The sequence below is a fragment of the Pelodiscus sinensis genome, chromosome 10 (genome assembly GCF_052426305.1).
Source record: "Pelodiscus sinensis isolate ZL-2025 chromosome 10, ASM5242630v1, whole genome shotgun sequence".
Lineage (NCBI taxonomy): Eukaryota > Metazoa > Chordata > Testudines > Trionychidae > Pelodiscus > Pelodiscus sinensis.
Genome location: NC_143061.1, coordinates 42,411,963 through 42,433,982, shown reverse-complemented (window position 1 = coordinate 42,433,982; position 22,020 = coordinate 42,411,963). Strand labels below are relative to the sequence as shown.

At 39.0% G+C, this 22,020-nt stretch overlaps 1 protein-coding gene across 5 annotated transcripts in view; it reads left to right on the top strand.

Moving 5' to 3' along the window:
• Positions 1 to 21,124, top strand: part of PXYLP1 (2-phosphoxylose phosphatase 1) — a 96,231-nt gene extending 75,107 nt beyond the window's left edge. For all 5 annotated transcript variants that reach the window (XM_075937534.2, XM_075937535.2, XM_075937533.2 and 2 more), the window contains 2 exons: positions 15,775 to 15,914; positions 18,769 to 21,124. In XM_075937534.2, coding sequence (XP_075793649.2) covers positions 15,775 to 15,914; positions 18,769 to 19,700 — 1,072 coding nt within the window. In that variant the 3' untranslated portion in view covers positions 19,701 to 21,124. The remainder of the gene's footprint in view (positions 1 to 15,774; positions 15,915 to 18,768) is intronic.
• Positions 21,125 to 22,020: the final 896 nt, after the last annotated feature.

The following is a 22,020-nucleotide window of genomic DNA, read 5'->3' as shown; positions in this document are numbered from 1 at the left end:
ATTCATCAATCAGGATTCTAATGCCTTTTCTGCATTTTGACCCTTATGTTATGGCATCTACAAGAGTGTAACTAGAAAAGTCACCACTTGGCTAGTACTTCCTTGAGTCCTGCCATGCTCTGGAATCAGACAGTGAAAGGAAGGCAAAGAGCATACCCACAAAGCCAGCATGATGCCTTTGATACTCATGACTGTTGGCATCAATGAAATCTTTACCATGATGAACCAAGATACAATCCAGGCTAATGCTCTGCAACCTTGGGTGCCTTACAATGTCTGGCTGAATCGTTTTCACCTAGGTCACTCACAAAGCCTTACAGCATGCAAACCTGTTTGTCTGTGTCTAACTAAAACCTGTGAGCCACACATCATTTACCTTGTGCTTCTCACCAGCCTTTGTTATATTGCAGGGTAACCCCAACAGTGTTAGATTTCCCCCCAGAAATGTAAGTTCAGTACTGCCCAGCCCTTTCCTGGACAATGCAATTATATCAGATCCATTATTTCTTTCTGAAAATAATGTACATACAACCAAATTAAATTTCCCAGACATTTCAATTTAAACCTACTGAATTTGATAAAACAGTTCATCTTCATTTTTCTTGTAACAATTTCTGATCTTAATGCTTCTTTACTTGTACTCACTTAAATTTTCTCTTTGTTGTTAAACTTACTAATACCTAAGTTACCAAACTGTATCCAGTTCAAGCAAAGTTTATCCTAGTATGCACTTTCAGCAGCCTTGCTTGCCAGACCCTACAGATCAGGATCTCTTCTCCCGGAGTCCCTCACCTGTTTTCATTTTCACTTTAGGTACAGTGAATGTCATCACAGGAGAGAGGGGGCTGCCTTGGGATGTATTTGTCCCTCTACACTTTCAGCGTTCTCTTGAAAAATATGAAATCTTAATGTAGAGCAGGAAGATACCCACTGGAAGGACCTACTCAGCTAATTGGAAGTGATTCTCAGTATTGGCAGCCCAGCATGGATTTGACCTAGGGTAGGCATGAGAACCAAAGATCTTGGACTGCTTACAGCATTTCATTGCAGTTGTCCTTCCATTCAGCTCAGTTAAGGTCTTCTTTGCATCTGCTTGTCTGCCTATGCAGTTGTGTTTGGTCTCTTCTCACCCAGCAACAGTGAGAATACTCTAGGGCAGCATTTCCCAAAGTGTGGTCCACAGCCCAGTACCAGTCTTTAGGGAAAAAAAATAGCAGTCCTCAGAAAAATTTTTGCACACGATTCTTGGGAGAGAGCCTGCCGCCATGGCATCTTTGCCAGGCATGCTCCCGAGCAGCAGGGTTAGATCTGGCAGGCTCTAGGACCCAGGGAGAAGGCCATGCACCGTGCACACCGACACAGAATGCCTGGTGCTGGACGCAGCCGGCGCCGGCCAATAAAGCGGCCGGGATTGGGGCCAGGAGGGAGGGGCAGAACAACCCACCAGACAGGTAGGGCCAGTGACACTTCCCGGGGCAGGATGCGGCCTGCGGTTTCACCCACAAACACAGGCGCGACTGGGGGAGAGGACACGGGGCTACTCACCCGATCTCCAGGGCCCATATGAGCTAAGGCACCTGGCAGGCCTGAGAGGGAGCTTCTAACCTTACCGGTCCCAAAGAGGGGTGAAGTAGATGCCTCAGGATTGGGATTGGGAAGCTGCCCAGGGCAGTCGACCGGCCTGCTCCTGTTGGCACTGGGGATTTTGGAGGGACCAGAAACAATTTATTTGCATGATCATCATTTGCTTAATGAATATGCAAATATGCAAATAAATGTTACCAGTCCTCCAAAAGCTTGTGAATGGGTTTACTGGTCCCCAGTATCAAAAAGATTGGGAACCACTGCTCTAGGGTCTCTTATTTACCTACTGGTCAGAGAATTTACTTCTGTCTAGAACCTTAGTTGTCTTCACAAAGCCTCTCTTTAAACCTCTCCTCTCACTCTGAAGATTGTCTTTCTAGTTGCTGTTACTTCACCCTGAAGAACTTCAGGTGCTTGCCAGAGAACCTTCCATAATAATAAAGTGGTGCTGAAACATCACCTAAAATTCATTAGAATTTCATATGAATCAGTCAGTCTACTTTCTTCTCCTCTAAGCCATGTTTTGTGCTGAGAGAGATGATGTTGCACTCTCTGGGTGTCTCCAGGGACCTTCCTTTGTTACAACTCGAGGGACAGTGATAGAGATGCAGCCGTGTTAGTCTGGTGTAGCTGAAACAAAAGACAGGACTATGCAGCACTTTAAAGACTAACAAGATGGTTTATTAGGTGATGAGCTTTCATGGGCCAGACCCACTTCCTCAGATTAATACGTGGAAAAAAATTGGCATGACCGTATATACCAAAGTGATACAAATAAAATTGACTAATCATATTTGATTATTGAAACAGATAACACAGTGTATCTCTCCCTACCATACTTGCTTTTCAGAGTCTAAAGCATTCTACAGCCTGCCCACCCTTTAAGCCCTTTGCACATGGCACATGCATGTTGTTGTGCAAAAGATTCCAATCTCTCAGCATGCACACTCACGCTAACTACAATGTCTCAAAGAACCACCATTGCTATAGTGAAAGTAACTTCATTTGTTCTTGCAATACTGTGCAAGTGCAGGACAGAGAGACAATGAATATGTGATAGGCTAGACCCCTTGGGATGCTGCCAGATGTGCTGAAAATACCACTATTCTGCCAGCCTATGTCCTCTTTACCTGATCTTGCTGGGCCAGGCTCACAAGCCTCTTCTAGCCAAGCACACAGGCAACACCGCACTGAACTGCAGAAAGATACAGATGCTGAGATCAGCTCTGGGAAGGCTCATCTTAAGGAACTTGCCACAGCACCCAGGTGTCCACCTCCCTTGGAGTACTGTACTAATCCAAAATTGTACGAAATTGACCTCCTTCCTCAGTGTGGAGGTAGATATGCATACCTTACCGTCCCCCAGTTAGAAATTACATGAAGTAGGTTATATTATAAACCAGAAATAAGTTTATTAACTAAAAAAAGTATATTTTAAGTGGATAAAGAGGTAGCAATTGGAACAAAGCAGATTACTACGAAAATAACACAAAACATGCAAACTAAGCTAGATTCACTAAAGATTACAAATAATAATTCCTCATTCTAGACACTGTTTTAGGTACAGATTAGAGGACTCTTTCTGGATTAGGTCCAGCAGTTCTCTCCCCTACCCCCCCTTCAGTTTGACTCCTTTTGTTTCTAGGTATTTTCAAGTATTTCTTTGGGTAGGAAGGCTGAGGGGAACCAAACTGAGAGCTTGATTGTTTTCCTCCCCTGCCTTATGTAGAATTTCCATAAGGCGGAAATCTTTGTTTTGAGTCCCCACCTCCCAATGAAACAGTTCAACAGTCCAGGGTGAAGGTTAGGATCAGGTGACCAGGTCACCTGACTCTGTAGCATCACAGCATGCAAGAGTCACTGACAGTATGGAATTCTTGCAGGAAGGCAAAGCCTTTTCACAGTCCATTGTCCTCGCTGATGGGCCATCAACTCTGGCTTTTTTATTGCAATAGCTGAAGTGTTAACAGTGGGCATAGTTGAACCACAGCTACATTTGGTGATATTTCTAGCTTCAGATTCAAAAATGATAAATGCATACAAATAGGATAATCATATTTAGTAAATCATAACCTTTCCCGTGATAGCACATTTGAGTTATTTTACATAAAGAACAGCTAAGTTATGTCATATTCCTATCGTAAGCATGAAGAATATGGAACATAGTGTCACAGACTTTAGTTTAGTTTAACCTGAGCATTTGTAAATATAGGTTTATTTGAAGGAACAGGGCATGAATTCTGACAGGAGAGTGCCAGGTCCTCAGTGCCTTCATTGAATACATTCCACATCAAAATGGTATTTATCGATGGCAACGATGAGCAACCAAGACTAATGATTGGGCTGCATGAGTGGCCCTTCTTTGTCTCAGAGGGCCACATGGCCAGTGGTGAGCAACCTGCAGCCCATGGCCCATTGGAGTTCCACCTGCAGCCCATGCACCCCTTCTCTGCTCCCTGCCCCCACATGTCTCTTGTGCACTAGGGCACTGGAGCCCCACATTTTCTATTCCCTCCCAGCCCCTTCTTAGTGCCATGAATCTGCTGAGTTGCACTCCATCCTTGCTCCTCCCCCTCCTTCCCAGAGCTGATTCCTGGTACCCTGAAAATGCTGGGAGGGAGGGGGCAAAGTAGGAAGTGTGGGCCTCCAGTGCTCAAGAGGCGGGTGGAGGAAGAGGGCAGAAGGGGTGCACAGACTGCAGGTAGAAGCCTAGTGGGCGGCAGATTGCCCCCCAATGGACCATAAGCCATGTATTACAACACAATTTTTTAAAAAATCTGTTTTCTAGCTGTCACTTCTCTGATAATGACCCTCCACATGTGGTGGTCAGTAGCCTTTTGCAGCTTCTGAAAACTTTCATCTGCTTGCTTATTTTTCATGCTGCTTCTGTTACTGAAGCACTTGTTTGGTCAAACAACTGAATGGTGACCTCTGTAGAAGGGCTTCATTCAATGGTCAGTATGGGACACTAATGGAGTACAGTGATTAGCACCCTGCCCAAATCAAACAACATATCAGAATTAAGTCACGCAGAGCCAAGATTGCTCCCATACTTTGATCTTTTGCATGTCCCCAAACAACTCTGTCACTAGGCTGAGCAGGCAATTAATTTATCTAACAAGAAGAACCATGAGCAATTTGCTAATTGCTAAGAAAGGATTTTTAATGATCTGACTCTAGGGAATGAGATAATATTTCCTTTGGAAAATAAAGAGGTATAATTCAAATCCACTTAGAGATTGTAAAGGGTCTGATCTTTTGATCTCTGAGAATATCTACTATCTTAAGAAATACAAACAAGAAAGCTTCTTTTGCAAAGATAAATGAAATGATGATGTTGGGTGACTTGGTTTATTTCTCTGGATTACAGAGGAATATGAGACCTGAGTTATATATTTTAAAGGGCAGTCAAGGTTGTTGGAAGGCTAAAAATGGCATCTGCAATCCCTTGCCTTTACTTAAAAATAATGTGCAAAAGTCAAAAGATTTTTTTCTTTCAACTTCCTACTTCCTCTTAATGGGACTTGATAGTTCAGTGGAGTTGCTTAAATAAAAGAGAGAGTGTTTTTCACCTGAAAGCTATTGGCTCAGATAGCAATGTAAGCGAGTAGTCAACTACTCGTCAAGCACAAGCTTATCCGGTAGTTAAGTAGAGTGCTTGACTACTCACTCCCCCCCTTTGCTGCCTTTGTATGAGAGGCAGCAAGGGGTGGGAAGAAACAGGAGTTGGTGCTGGGGGGAGCCAGCTTAAAAGCCAGTTCCCGCCAGCACCCTCTTTGCAGTGCCACCTACTTCTCCCCTCCCCCCAAAGCAGTGGGCGGGGGGGAAGCATAGGGGAGGCTGCTCTGGCAGCAGCCCCTGTCTGCGGGGGTTCCAATGTAATAAGAGCCACCAGCTCTTACTACATTTAAAATGCAGAGGCACAGTGGTCCAGAGCTGGTGTGAGCTGGAACTGCTCAGTCTTGGCTCGAGCCAGCTCTGGGGATTACCCCTGCAGCGTCTCTGCAGTGTCCCCCATAATTGACCAATTATGTAGTTGATACAAATTGTATCAACTACACCATTAGCCAAATAACTGCTCTTTAACATCCTTAGGCTCAGAATCTAATTGAGGCACTGAGCCTGCAGCCTGATCTCTATAGGCAGACTCTTGCACTTGTGTGGAGCCTCAAGTGGATTAAAAAAAATATTGAAAATTGTCATCTACTTTAAGACCAAACCAATGATAATCTATTAATATCATATAAATTAAATGAAAAATAATAGCAATTGGTACATGTTTGCGCCAAAGATTTTGAGAAAGTTCAGTGAAGTGAAACCAGTTTTGCCCACTGTAGCTTTTTCTGCATAAAGATGTATAAAGGGTATTTTCTTCATTTCAGCTTATTCCACTAGTTCAGCTCAGTGACTAGTTCATTCAACCTTAAGAAATCAGTTGGTCATTGAAAAGGCAGGAAAGCTTGTTCCCCCTTTCAGTATCTGAATAAAAATTAGATGTGAGAGAATGAGATTTAGATCTAAAATCCTGAAGGACAAGTTGACAAAAAACAGTTGAACTACAGATAATACTTCCTCTAACAAATCAGTTTTAAATGCAAAGCATGTTTCAATAAATATTTTACTGTAACTTTTCACTTTTATGTAGTAAAAATATGAACTATTTTTGTGCATTTTAAAGACAATTGAATTCCATCCAAATGCAGATTGACACAAATCACAGTAAAACAGTAAAGATCTTGTAATGGCAAAGACATGTTTGCCATTTTCTAACATAATAAAAAAGTAAAAATTAAAAAATCTGAGTAAATATTAGCTGAGCTGTATACTTCAAATGAATGTGTAGATAGTGGTATATCTTCCTCATTAGTATAAAGAAACACCAAATTTAATGTAAAGGTTTTGACAAGTTGTGAATCGATACATTTTAATGGCTGCCCATCAATGCAAATAAAGCTTTCTTCAAGAAAATATTAAGTACAAAAGCAAAACTTGATTGAAGTTAATTATTTAAATCGAGGTTTTCTGCGTGCTGATTTAAATCACTGGTATAAATCAATACACTGTGGGGGAGTCCCTCTGTGCTAGCAGGATTCCTTAAGGGTTCTTTAGCGTGGATCAGATTGTAGGTCAGTGATGACTGAAAATAATCACTGCTGGATGGTGAATTGATTCTGTCTATGATCTCAGTCTGTATTGTATTGGGAATGAGTTTGTATCACGAAAACTGCCCATAAAATCAAACTTATTGGTAACTGTGATGAATTCTCAGCAGAAGGGCCAGGTCAGAGAGCTAATGGCTATATACAGTCTTCTTACCTCCAGTCCCTCCAAGGCAAGGTGGAAGGCAGTCTGAGGAATCTTGTCCATGCCTGTTGTTAATTTGTGGATTCATAAATGTCAGTTTTCAGATCTGTTTCTACCACCTTTCGTCGTCACTAAACTTGAGAACTTATCTAGCATTGAAACACTCTGCCTCTAATTCTCTTGAAAATTAAAACTGTGCCTATTAGAAGAGAACAGCAGTCAGTAAAGGGACAGCTTGAGGTGCACATGCCATCATTTCAAGATTTGGCAGAGATGGGTCTCTTAGGTTAAAAACAACCTGGCATTTTTAATTTTACTGCCATCATTTTGGATGACTTATTGTTTCAATGTCAGGAGGATGTTTAGTAGCTTTGCCAGTTAGCCTTAAGTTCCTTTATGATTTTATATTGGCTTTTAATTGTAACTTTGTACTCAGAATATTAAGATATATAATTGGCACTTTTTTTAAACTGTAGGTTTGTTGCTATTGAATAGTTAACTGTGGTGTCTAATTAAAATTTCAATTTATTTAAACTGCTTGGCTATTCAGATTCAGTCCATTCATTGTTTGATTTTAGTATTCTGCTGATGAAATTCATTAATTACACAGATTATGCTGCAGCCTGATGGACTTTTAATAGATATGTAAAATAGCTTTGAGGTCTAAGCTTGGGATTTGTGAATTAAGGATTGTGGCATGTACATAAAATGTGGGATGAATTGAAGAGAAATAGATTTGAAATGCTTTGGAGGCTTCATCTGTCTGTAACTTCAATTAACGCTTTTTCTGTTTTGACAATTCAGAGTGCAAATTTCCAGAAGGAACTCAAAACATTTTTCGCAATGAAAATTTTTTTTATGCTTTTGATCCAAATTTGTCTATAGCAATAGTAATTTTTTTAGGTCACAGTAATGGTTTTGCCATGTTTTTCTCTTTCTGTAACAGATACCTGATGGTAGTCTGACAAAAGCATAAAAATATAGAACATCAGCTTACTAAAAGAAATTCTATTTTGAAGAGAAATATTCAATCAGAAGGGGTTAAAACCATTAAAGAACAAAATTCCAGTTTATTAGCATGCAGGCTTAATTGGCATATGCTTGTGACGTATTGATGTGAATAAGTTAAATAACAGAACCTTTGTTTTGGGTACATCTCATACATAAGTGGGTGCAACTCCATTCACTAGGAAATTTGGTCTGTGATCTTCAAGGCTTCTGCCCTTCCATCAGTGCAGCTCCACTGGTCTAGAAGATATGTCTGTAATAGTGTGTGTGTCCTTTGTATTTGGCAGCACAGCTGGCGCTGTTGAGAGAGAGCTAAGTAGAAACAAGATACACTGTAGCAGACACTATCCCACCTAATAAAGCAATGTTATGACCTGAGTTTGGATGCTCAGCATTTGTAGTGTGAAAGAACTTCCCCAATTCTCATCTTGTGGAACACGTCTCTTGGACTCTGGCGTGACTTCAGTAACTCAAATCAGTACCCAGTATAGGACGTTTGCCCAAATTCCTTCAGCAGGTTCCACTTTCTTACAGACATGTCAAGGTAATGAGGAATCCCTTTTCCTAGGTATGCTCACATTCACAGAGTCTCTCCTGAAGCTTACAGATGTCTTGCAGAGCACAAATTCCTGTCCTGTAAATCTAGCATATTGCCAGAAAAAAAGGTGAAAAGAAGAGTTTACCCTTCCACATTCTAGTACATATCTTCAGTCTGTCACATTGACAGCTTCCTATTTGATTAACTATTCATTTTAACTTTTTCTTCTCGCTGCATTTAAGGTACATTTTTGAAAAGAAGACAGTAATTGGATGTGATGATTAAAATACCGTATTTCCTTTAATCATAGTTGAAAACTACATTATTAATACCATTTATGAATATTTACAAACATTTAAATTATTAAAAAACATGTATTTTCTTGTTAAGATAATATTTTTGTCAGTTTTACTGATAAATTTTGTACTCCATCATTTTATTACTCAGTTTTGACCTTGTAGTTTTCATGAACTTTAATCTCAAATGAGTTGTGATTTCCAATATCTACCTTTTTTAACTTCACTAACAGAGGCAGCAGCACAGGGTAACAGGGAGCTCCCTAGGAGTGGGGCGGGATTGCACTGGCTGCTGGCTCTACCCTCAGGGGTATCGAATAGTCGTGTAATCGCTAAGATTTCATGCAATTACATGACTAATCAATTATATGATATCTGACATTCCTAATATGGAGCATAGTGCTGTGGCAATTGTTATAAGTAGTTTTGTCGTTGGGAGACAAAAAACAAAACAAAGCAGTCAGCTCAGCTTAGTCCACATTATGTGATAAAAGGATATTATAAAATATTTTAAACTTATAGCAAGAATACAATAGTGCCACGGAAGGTGATCTGAATTATTATACAAAAAGAGTGTCTAATATTATGGTTGTGAAGAAAATGTTCCAGATGTAAATGGTTCACTGACAATGTTATTTTGCTGAGTCAGCCTCAAAGAGTAGGACTGAGGTACAAGAAGTGTCCACATTAATCTCTCTGTTTTAACTAAGAAGTCTTGAGTTGATGTTATGTTTTTATGTTTGGCTTTTCAATAGACATATCCAGGTTAACGAGTTTATTGCTATGATCCTGAATGGCCTTCCAGACCTTTTGGCATAGCAAGAACAATATCTTTCTCAGTGGCAAAAGCTCTAGATAATTCTTTAACAATTTGTATGTATTGATTTGAGTTATCAGAATCAGAAAAAACCTCCATTTAAAATTTTTTAGCTAACCGCTGTCCAGAGCATTACAAAGCAAGGGATTTTGCTATAGAATGTATATCCCACCTGCTGAGAACTGTACATGGCCTTTTGTGCATAAATCATATTTCTTGCATGTGGAAAAGTCATATATGTACATAAAACCTTGTGTTACATGTGGGTCACACCCACATTTCAAGGCAAACTAGATCCAAATTCTACAACATAGCTCCTCTTGGTTCTGTATATGTTGCAGTTTATGATTTTTTTTAAATAAAGATACCAGAAAAATAGGGGATTTTCCAGTGTGTTGGAATTCAGAGGCATCTATTTAACAGCTTAAACTATAATGCGGAAGTTATGGTTCATTTATTTTCAGATCAACTAAAACATCTCTTGATTGTAGACCTAACTTCCCAGAAACAAGGACAGCTTCGTGTCAGGATTAGTCAGCTCAGTTTTTTGCATTGGTGTATATATGGTTACTTTTTATGTAGCTCCACAATATGCTTTTTTTGATGGATAGCAATAACAGTATAACATCAGCAGAACCGTGTCATAATTTTGACATACATGTTTTTAAAAAAGATTCTAAAAGATCTAATATAAACGCTTTTAATGACTTTTAAAAATAGCATTTGTTTTTTATTTAAACATTCTTCCCTATGAAAGCCAGAAAATGAAACTGGCAGATGTGTTTGTTATCCCAATATAGATCTGTATTTAACACCAATATTGTGTAGTGCATCCCTAACAAGAAGTCACAAGAAAAAAGAAAACAGATGTTGTTAAAGGGAAACCTTGTATTTTGTTACAGCTAATCATTTTATTTTACAGCATAACATAATTTAAAAAGCAAACATACACATAATTCATTCAACTAATAAGCAGATAATAGATGTCCATGATCAGATAAAGTTAGATGGTAACAGCTGCTTTGAGTAATGAATCTCACCATATATTGGCTGACATTTTAAAAATACATTTTGGACTGAAATTGATTTGAAATAACTGCTATATTAACTCCTGCTTTCCCAGTTGCTGTTTCTAATGCTGCTTCTATAATAATAAATGTCAGTCAAGTTACACAAAGAATCCCTTTTATTGCACTTTGATTCTTCTGTAATATTATGGAAATTAAATTTTACAAATTTCTCTCCGGGCTTAACTACACAACTAAGTAATTTTCTTTGCTTCCTGCTCAGAAGCAGTCCCAGCCGTCTTAGCAGTGTTGCCTAGATACTCCATCTCCTGCGGCATCTGTAAATTGGCTGATTCAATAGTAAGATTGGTAATCTAAATAAAAAAATCCTTGGGAAAAAGGAATTTGTCAACTACCAGTTTAAATACTACTGTAAGGATTGCTTTTCAATACCACTTTGCAAAATTCTGTTTGCTCTTATATAGAAACTTTTCACAGTGAAACCACTGGATTACTCTTGTTAGTTTTTATACTGGAGTTTTATAATAGGGATAGAAGGCAGAAACACGGTTTAGTTTGAAATGTTCCATTTCGGCAAAAAATCTCCTTTATATCTGGATTGCTTCTCCACTTCTTTGAAAATGGATTAGAGGATACAGAACGCTTTTCAGTTCTGAAATCTAACTTTCAGAATAGGGAATCCTTGTATTGATTTCTGTGGGTGTATGGCTTACATGTTAAAAAAATTAACAATTAAATAGCTTAATGTATCTCTTTCGTGTATTGTAATTCATGGATATGTAAAGGTTTCTATTAGATTATACATTTGTTTTTCTGTCTTAGTCTTATAGATAAGGCTCCCTTCTGTGTTGTACCAGTTATAACAATGTTTTGAGAAATATTATTTGCACTGTGGTTTCTTTTCCTTCCTTCAAATAATTCCTAACAGTTTCACAAGAGAAGGTTTTGATCTACTAATACTACAGGTGATATAGTAGAAGCAGCAGAACAAGTAATAAAACAGCTCTTGCAATTCATCTCACTACTGTAGTGTGCTTGAAGAGCTTAACAAAAGAGGTAGAAATTTCATTAAAGGGAGCATTGTTGATAGAACATGACAAGTGGCAGTTGATGCATGTAAAATTTTTTAAACAACACAAAGCTTTTAGGGTTTTTTATTGTTGGAAAAAAATAATATATCTATGATAATGTTCTAGTCTTCAGATTTTGTACAAACCAGTTGGCACGGTGTGTTTAAATATAAAATAAATTTCTTTAAATGTATTTTTTTAAATTTTATTTTCTTATTTCTGGGACATGTCAAATAAATAAACCTACAAAAAGTTGAGTACAAGTTTAGAAAAGGATTAAAGCTCTGTGGTACATAGCCAAACTTGGAATGACATGATACCCAAAATGATCTAGAAATGAAGGAAACATTTTATGGCCTCTGTTTTCCTAACATTGTACTTCATTTGACCTACCCAAAAAAAAATTCAAAATCTGGAAATTGCATGGAATTGCCTAAAGTCTCATAAATTAATTTGTTTTCCTTCTCAAATGTATTAATACTGTAAAACTTTTTTTCACTTACGAGCTTCTTTTCTCTCAATTTGTCACTGCTGAAAGATTTTCCACTTACATTGTTACAATAATGTACAACCAACTTTTTTCTAATTCCGTTATAAAGCAAAATATAATATACTGGTTTTGAAAAGCCTTTTAAACCTGCAGACAAAAAAAGAAAGGGACATTTGAACCCAATTTTGGGAACTGATTTATCTGAGAGCTAATGCAATTAGCGTATCTTCATGCTAGATCTATTCTTATTAACAAAAAACACCTGCTCCCTGGGAACACATATCTAGGAAAAACATAAGTAAGATTTGAATATCTGATGTCAGATTTCTCATGTTTCAGAATGCTCTTTTTTAAATGGTGTTGTGGCACCCTCTAGTGGTTCAGAAAACTTTTAGAGAAAAACAATGTTTGCAGACGTGTTCCTATTAGGTTTGATCTTAGAAACCCTTTAATAATTTCTTTGTAAAGTTCTGTTCTGTTTTAAAGCCCAGTGAGATTTTTAAAACAACATGCCAGTTGAATTGTTTCTAACCAATATTAAGAAATGGATAGCTATATCTTATATTGATGGTGAAAAGTCATACGTATTGAGGAGATAAAAATATAAGAACGGTCAAACTGGGTCAGACCAAAAGTCCATCTAGCCTGCTACCCTGTCTTCTGACAGTGGCCAATGCCAGGTGCCCCAGAGAACATGTGGAACAAGTGATCCAGCCCCTGTCACCCATTCCCAGCTTCTGACAGAGGTTAGAAACACCATTCCTGCCCATCCTGGCTAATAGCCATTGATGGACCTAACTTCCATGAATTCATTGAGTTATTTTCTGAATCCTGTTGAAGTCCTGGTCTTCACAACATCCTCTGGCAAGCGGTTCCACACGTTGACAGTGTATTGCATGAAGAAATGCTTCATTTTGTTTGTTTTTTAAACCTGCTAATATTATGTACTAAAATATTATTGGTTGGCATAATGTTTAAATATTGATCCTTGTCCATGTTATGACTGCATGTCTAGGGGCAACTCACATAAGCTTTGTGTGGCTTGGTTTTTCTACCTGTAAAATGAAAATAGCAGTCTCAATGGGAAATTGATGACTGTTTCAATAAAGTTAGTAAAGCACTATGAAAAGCTTGGAAGTGCAAGATTGTATTAGTAATGAAATACATAGTATATGCATGTAAGTCAGGGTATCTTTGCAGTGATATTTGATCATAAAAAGGGAGTTTTCATGACTCTATTAAATTGTGAATATAGAATTTAGATATTGCTACTATCACTGACAATTTATATGAACTAACTTTCTCTCACGTATTCTTCTGTTAGACAGAGATTAGAGAGACATTATCGGAATATTTGATGTTCCTTGGCTGTTTGACTGCCTGGGTGAAATACTGACTATTTTGTGAATATTACCTCTCAATCTTCCTATGACACTGCTCTTTTTGCCTTGGCCTTCTCCATAATGGTCAACTCAGGAGTGCTAGGATCCATTTCTTCTTACGTTTCTGTATCTTGCCTGACACAGAGGGTCCCAATATCAGCTATGCTTTTTGAGTGCTACTACAGATTCTACCGCCCTCATCGGGCATCCTTGGAACCTGACCCGTCCCAAACAAGGGGATTTGCCAGACCAGGGGAGGTCCTTCTCAACATGGCCCATGCTAGGGCACCAGCCCAGCCTCTCTGCTGCCTGCCCATCCATGGTTGCCTAGGCTGGAGCTCCATAGGTGTTTCCAGGGCTGGAGCTCCGCAACTATTGCCGCCTCTACCAGCGAGCTCCACTTTGCTGGGGCCGAAGCTTTGCTGCTGCCGCTGCCAGCTCCCGAGCTCCATGGCCAGAGCCGGAGCTTTGCGGCTGTTGTTGCCAGTCCTTTGCTATTGTCCAGCCGCAGGTGCCGGAACTCCCTGCTGTTCTCCTCTCTCCCCCTAAATGGGACTCCTGGCTGAATTGCCAACCCTCTGCCACTCCTGTCTCATAGCCCAACCTCCCTGTACATGGGCTCTGTGGTCCAGGAACATCAGTGGTCTGGACCACAGAGTCCCAGTTGAGGGAGGTACAACCTTTTTAAAATAAATATAACTTTAAGGTCATGTAATGTGTATATATAAGGACAGTTTTGGACAGCTGTCTTGCAAGGTGGTCTACACTCACACTATACTGTTTGGTACAAGCTGTCATGGCTCCTTCCCCACTCTGGTATGATAAATGCAGAAGTGGGGGCCAGCAAGTGTACCCCAAAGTCTTAGCTACCAGGCTTTGGTATAAAACTTCCCCAAAAATCTTAAAAACCTCGATTTTGGGAATAAAACTTCTGCTGCCACCACCCAAATATTAATAACGAGATTAGGGGAAAGATCATTTGGGAAATCTCACCCCTATTATAAAAATCAGGACACACAAGTAACCACTGCCAGGTTAATAAAAAGAAAAGAGAAAACTTTTATTATTACAACAATATTCCTGTTGCAAGCATAAGGATCAGATGGAAAGGTAACAAAATATACTCATGGAGGAGTTACACCATGGGCTAGAACTTAGTTAAAAAGAAAACCAAACATCTCTTAAACTTTGCCAGATATCAGATCCCATACCCAACCCTTAAAACAATAAAGCCTAAGGAAACTACCTAAACTTTACCCTACTTACAGAAAATGAAGAATGGTGTCTTGGAGAGAGAGAGACATGCTTGTCCCTCTCTGTAGCTGCAGAGAACTCTCCCAGAGAGACAAAAGGAGAAAGGAAAACTCCCAAATTACTTTGTCCCAGTTTGAAAGTCCCACCTATGTTCCTACTGGACACTCCACCTGGTTATGTGTAGTTAACTCCTTAATTCCCCGGCTGCTGGCTAACCCTCATAATCATGACACAAGCTGAAGATGAATTTGCAGGTGGGTGGAATATAACTATCTGTGAATTTGAACAGGTCATGTAGGTTAATTCTTTGACTCTTACAAAAAGTGTTTTTAATGGCAAGAAGTTAGGAGGTTGCTTGTATTTCTCATTTAGAGACAGTGCCAGCAATGGCACAGTGCCTTTTAAAAACCTGGGTAGAAATGTAACATGGACTCTCAGAAAAGTATGTATGATTACTGCATTGCCAACAGAGTCCTTCCTGCACTATAGCACCTAAGATTTTCCTGAAGATCTCCCATCTAAATACTGACCTGATCAGCCCTGTTTAGATTATCAGACCTGACAAAAATCACAAGCTAAGGCCATGTGGCTACTGACCATGCTGTTGAAATTCAATAGTCTTTGTGGAGGAAAAAAAATCCCTGTGCACACAGAATTGTTCTCAATATTTTTATAATGATATTGGTGCAAGTAACCACAAAAGTTACTAAACTGAAGAATGCCACCCCACATCATATGGAAAAGGTAACTTGTATTCATTTCTTTATATTATCATTGGACATTCACGCACATTATTTTGTTCTCATCAATTCGTTAATATAAGTGTTCAGCTAAGTGGCTGGATTTTTTTAAAGGTAAACCCTGAGCAATAGCAGATGGTTTCTCAATAGGAAATACCCCCGTATCATAAAATTATGAGTTGACATAATTAAAATGCTTCATTTTTCTGAGCTATTTTTGCATGCACTTATGGGAGTGTTCATCTTTTCATTTACCTCTTCAGGAAGCCATCTCACCCTCAGCTTGAAGCTTTTGTTAGGCATATGTCTCAAGGCTCTGAAGCCCAAATGGATGGTACCCTCAGCAGCCTGCCTCGTTATCCCAGTCATTCTTTGTGTGAAATGGGAGAACTCACACAGACAGGTAAGTTCCTGTAATAGGTTTATTTACCTTCTTCTTAGTCTCCGACACAACGTAGTCTGGTTCCAGGGCTCTAGGGTCCTATTTAGACATGAATTTAGTATGTATTAGGTAGAACCATATTAAAAAAATTATTCCACCAGCAAAGTTTGTTTCCAGTCCCTGTAGAGATGGGAGATCCTGTGACAGCAGATGTCAAATTGTGAGACTTGTATGTATGGAAATGGAAAAGCTGTTTTAGATGGTATGAGAGGCTTTTAATATATGAGTTTATTTTTCTCTCTCTCTGAGTTCTGCACAGTTGAATTAAGTTGATATGAAGGGAGCCAAGCTTTTCAGATGACGTAATTAAAAAGAAATTCCAGTAGATGGTTTAATGATTCTAAAATATTCTCGCCTCTCAAATATAACATGTGTGAGACAGAGGATGGCCTTGCGATGTGGTATGTAGCTTTCATTGGTAGCAAGTTGGGATTGTTTCTATCATTGCTTCACTCCTCATTACATGTTGTCCCATATTATTTGTAAAATAGTGTTACAGCATAGGTCACCCAAATACATTGTCCTCAATATTTTATTACAATAGAGTGAAGTGTATAGTTCACATTGTTATATGAGAATATGTTGGACTCAGGCACTCAAGTTCACTAATTTTTATGAATCATCTATTCTGGTCAGTGTACAGCACTCTTGTATATAAGCTCCAATCTGATTTTTGTACATTTATTTTTATTTGCTGTCCAAATAGGTGCCTCCAAAATGAACAAATCATTTATAATACAAAATTCCCCATTTATAAACCTAGATGTCATAACATAGTTGTCATACCTTGTTGTACCTTGTCATACCTACCTAGATGTTGAAATGTGGTTGTGAGTTTTTGCTGCTGTTAAATTTCTTACTTCAGTATATGTATTTAATTTGCCTTTTAAAAACACACTACTAGGCCACACCTCTGTGCTCTGGAATCCTTTTACTGTATTTAAAACAAAAAATAGTCTGGTAGCACTTTATAGACTAACAGAACATGTATATGGCATCATGAGCTTTTGTGGGCACAGCCCACAAAAGCTCATGATGTTTTGTTAGTTTTTAAAGTGCTACCAGACCATTTGTTGTTTTTAAAGTTTTTTTTATGGAAAGAGAGAGACCCATCAGGACCCTGGGGCTCTGGAAGGGGAACGGGATCTAGTGGGTTACAGCAAGGGGCAGATACATTTCAGATCTATATAAGAACTACTGGGTCAGACCAAAAGTCCTTCTAGCCCTGTATCCTGTCTTCCAACAGTGGCCAATGCCAGGTGCTATGCCAGGTGCTTCAGAAGGAATATACAGAAGAGGCAATCATCATGCTCTATCCCCTGTTGCCCATTCCCAGATTCCGGCAAACAGAAGCTAGGGACACCATCCTTACCCAGTCTGGCTAGTAGCCATTGATGGACCCTATCCTCCTTCAACTTATTTTGTTGTTTTTGGAACCACGTTTTTGGAGCCCAAAAATTTATACTTTGGGCTTTTCCACCATCTCCTGGCAAAAAGTTTCACAGGTTGACTATGAAAAAAAAAATTTGTTTCTTTTAAATCTGGCTTTAAATTGAATTGGGTCAGCTTCTTGTGTTATGTTAGTGAAGGAATAAATAACATTTCCTTATTCTATTTTTCCACACTGTTCATGATTTTCTACACACACTGGATTAGACTCCCCTAAACCATTCTAGGGTTGTGATATAAACCACATAGCATTTTTTATAGATCATCAGACTGGTTTTCCTGTTCAGTTATTTTAAATTTCTCTGTCCAATGCTATTTATGAAAGAACTGTTTTATTATAAATAGCTACACTGAAGTGTATACCAAGCTAACCCACATTTCAGATTTAGAAATATGTACATTTATACTGTGGCAAAGCTCTGGCGGTGCCCATGGGTCTTGTGCTTCTGGTGAATAGCATTTAGAGTCAGAGGCTCACTGTGTCCCACCTCACGGCCTCTTTTTTTTTTTAGGTAGGGTTCACCGCCTACTGTCCCATACTTATCACAGGCTAGTCCATATTAAAGGGGGGGTGACACCCTTCTATAGTCCTGGTTTCCCTTTACATGGACAGACTCTGTAGTGGTATGGGTAGGATTGGGGGGGAACTCGGGCCAACCCACTACTTGGGTTCTGGCCCAGAGACCTAAGGCAGCAGCAACAGATAGGGTTGGTCTGCTCCTCGTCTGGCAGCTACTCTCCTGGGCCACTTCCCCAAATGATCCCTTCCCAGTATCTTTCCTCTGGTACCTGCTCTCCCAACACACTCCTCCTGCCTTGGAGCTCCAGCTCTCACCCAAACTCCTCTCGCTCTCAGCACTTTGTCACCTTCCCTCCACCTCACATGCCAACTAACTGATAGAAGAAGAGCCCTTGTAAACCAGTCTAAACTGGCTCTTGTTTGGCCCCAGGTGGTCTAATTAGCCTGACTCCCTTTGCTCTGGAAAGCTCCTAATTAACTCCAAGTATTCTAACTGGCCTGATTATCCAGACTACTTCTGGAAAGTTCCTGCTCATTCTATGCCAGCCCCTGCCAGTTTACCCAGGTAACAGGGCCCTACTTTCCTTCTAGCATTTTTTTGTAACCCTCTGACCTGACCCTGTCACAATACATATAATGGTATTTGTGTACTTCGTGAAATCTTCCTGAATAATAGCCAAGCTTACGTCAAGTTTGATTCTTGGGTAAAATCAAAATAAATGTAACTTAATTTGTGCACATGTTAGAAAACTGCTAGTTGTCATTTTCCTAACATGTCAAAGTTCTAAACATTTTCGATAATCTGTAGCTGAATTTCAGTAACAGGATTTTTTTAATTTCTCCTAGGTGTTGTGCAGCACTTACATAATGGACAGCTCTTACGGGAAATTTATATAAAGAAACATAAACTGCTCCCAAGTGACTGGACAGCAAAGCATCTCTACTTGGAGACAACAGGAAAAAGTCGAACCCTGCAAAGTGGACTAGCACTTCTGTATACCTTCCTGCCAGATTTTGATTGGAAGAAAATTAACATAAAACATCAGTGGAGCACAATCTTTTGTTCAGGAAGCTGTGATTGCCCAATGAGAAACCATTACCTAGAAGAGGAACAACGCCGCCAGTATAGCTTAAGGGTGAAAAACAGCTTTTTGGAGAGAACTTATGTGGACATGGCAAACATAGTAGGCATTCCCACTAGGCAGTTAAGAGCTTCTAACCCAATAGATTCTATGTTGTGCCATTTTTGCCACAATGTCAGTTTCCCTTGTACTAAAAATGGCTGCATTGACATTGATCACTTTAAGGTAATTAAGACACACCAATTAGAGGATGAGAGAGACAGACAGGAAAAGAAACTTTATTTCTGGTATGCATTACTGGCTGTTCATCCCCTCCTTAATCAGACTGTTAACCGGATGCAGCGCATTGCAGAAGGCAAAAAAGAAGAATTATTTGTCCTTTATTCAGCTCATGATGTCACCTTGTCACCTGTTCTCAGTGCTTTAGGCATTACAGAAGCCAGGTTTCCAAGATTTGCAGCCAGATTAGTCTTTGAGTTGTGGCAGGATGGGAAAAAACCCAGAGAACACTTTATCCGCATCCTGTATAATGGGTTTGATGTCACATTCCAGACCTCATTTTGCCGGGAGCATAACAGGCATTCCAGCAAGCCCATGTGTCCTCTAGAAAAGTTTGTTCATTTTGTCAAAAGGGACATGTTTTCAGTTTTTAATAGCACTAATTATTATGATGCATGTCACAGAAGATCATTTTAAAAGGATTGTGTTAATGTGTGTATTGTCATAAGGTGTGTGTGTTTGTATTGGTGGAGGGAATGGAGTTCGCCTTTTGGGTTTTCAAATTCTCTTGTACATGTCAGTACAAATTATTTCTTGAAACTGATTTTAGCAGTTTTATTTTCATCAAAAGACATTCTAGATGTTCTGAAGTAGAAAGTAATTTGCTAGTTTTCTTAGTATGCATATGAACACACTTGCTAAATTATCAGTAATTAATTGATAAATTAAGTGGGCTACTGTAAACTGGACATTGCTTGAAAAAGTGTGAGAGTATAGGTTTGGTTCCTTTGTATTCCAGGGTCTATTTGGATAAACACCATAATATCAACATAGTTTTAATACATAAGGAGCATACTTAATCAAAAGTATTTATGAATTCCAAGCATCTGTATTACAGTCTTGCTAAAGAAATCCTGTGATCGAAGCATCCTTCTCTTTTCCAGCAGGGAAATGTTAGGGGACAAGTTGGCAGAAATACATGTGTGTGTATTTGTGCATACACAAATGTGTGCATGCTTTTTTGTACACAGTCTTCTGAAAACTTATCTATCAGGTAAGTATATTGGATGAATGGATATAAACTTCTGTTCTTGGATTGCTCTTTCAGCACTTTCATAAATAGTTTGAAAACAATCCAGAAATGTTTAAGGTTCGGTGACTGTCACCAGAAACAGTGACACAACAGTAAATACTAATGTTACAGGGAAATAAGAACAGTAAATCAGATAATCTAATGGTAACATTTTGGAATCTTTCCTATTCATAATTGTATTCATCGGCTGTGGTACAAACCGATGTGTTTTAGTCTGATGTAGTGGCTGTGTGAGGTAGAAAGATGGCTTGACTAAATGCTCAGAAATTTTGTAGCCCGATTAGTATTTTTATAATCTAGGAAGATGTTATTTTATCAGACCAGTCTTGTACATACTGTGTTATGTGTATGTTTAGTGCACTACATTTTACTTACCTGCTTGGTTTGGAAAGGCCTGTGACAAGCTGATTTTTAAGACACTTTCCCTTGATCAGGTTTAAACAGACTTAAGAACAAACTAGCTTTTATGGATGATTTACCTTGAGCCACCATAGTAGCTAAGAAAATTCCATTTTTAAACTACTTTCATCTCTTTTGCATAGTTAATTCAGATCCAATTTTTAATACAAATGTTTGAAAAGATTTTCATTACTAGATTATTACATTTTATAATAGCAGAGTTTTTTACATGTCTAGAAATAATTCTGATTTAGTTTGTGGTTTGTGACTTAATGGTGCTAGTAATCAAAGGAAATGTAACTGAACATGAGACTCTCTAACTTGATTAGCATCTTTTTCTCTCTCTCTTGTTTTCAAATGCTGCATTTGAATATGTTTCTATAAATAAAGTTTTGGGAGAATATTTGTACACTTGTGTGTGCTTTGAATTCAATATCATTCTTGCTTTTCTTCACTGTGCCCAGTGTTCAAAATTTATCTTGGAAGCTGTTGGTTGCTGCACTGATCATTTTCACTGTCACCATATTATTTAATTTTTTTTCTGTCTCTTTAAACTGTTTCTGAGTAGGGGCTATGAACCACATAATCTCTTGAAGAGGTCTAAAATATAGGGTTTTTTTTATTTTGAATTAGGATTGTGTTACCACAGGAAAGGTTCCTATTCCTCTGTGTATGTGGCATATTTCAGTTGTTCTTGTGGTGGTGGGGGGAAAGATTACAGAAAGTGTGAGGTTGAGAGATTCAGCTCACTTTAAAATAACATTATTCTGAAAGCTTATTGCAAATGAACAGCTTGTCCAAAATAGGCATTGCATTCCCTAAGTCACTCTTCAAAGGGCTGCTGCAATAAATTCTTGGGGCTGCTACAGTGCTGCTGTTTGAGGGTCTATCATGGGGTATATAAACAATGTTCCCTTGACTCTTTTCCATGTGCAGAATAAGTTTTGTTATGCGCACCAAGGCATGTGTGAATGTGCGCCATTAATAGAAAGAAGACTTAGCTGTTGGCACTCTGCAAATCAGCTGGGCAGCATTTGAATCTCTCCGTAATGGTTGCACAAGTGCACAGCTTATAGGGAACACTGTATGTGTACCCCACATTGGGATGGAGGGAGCTAAGGAGAAGCTCTGAGCCCAAGTGGCTCCTCTCCACCACATATGCAGAGCTTGCTGCAACTAGAGGAAGTACTTAAAAAAAAAGCACTTCTAAGTAAGGGCACAGCTGGAGTCCCACAGTGGAAAGGGACAGCAAGCAAAGCTGCCACAGCCCCTACCAGTGGGATTAGTCTTTCAATAGGACTGGGG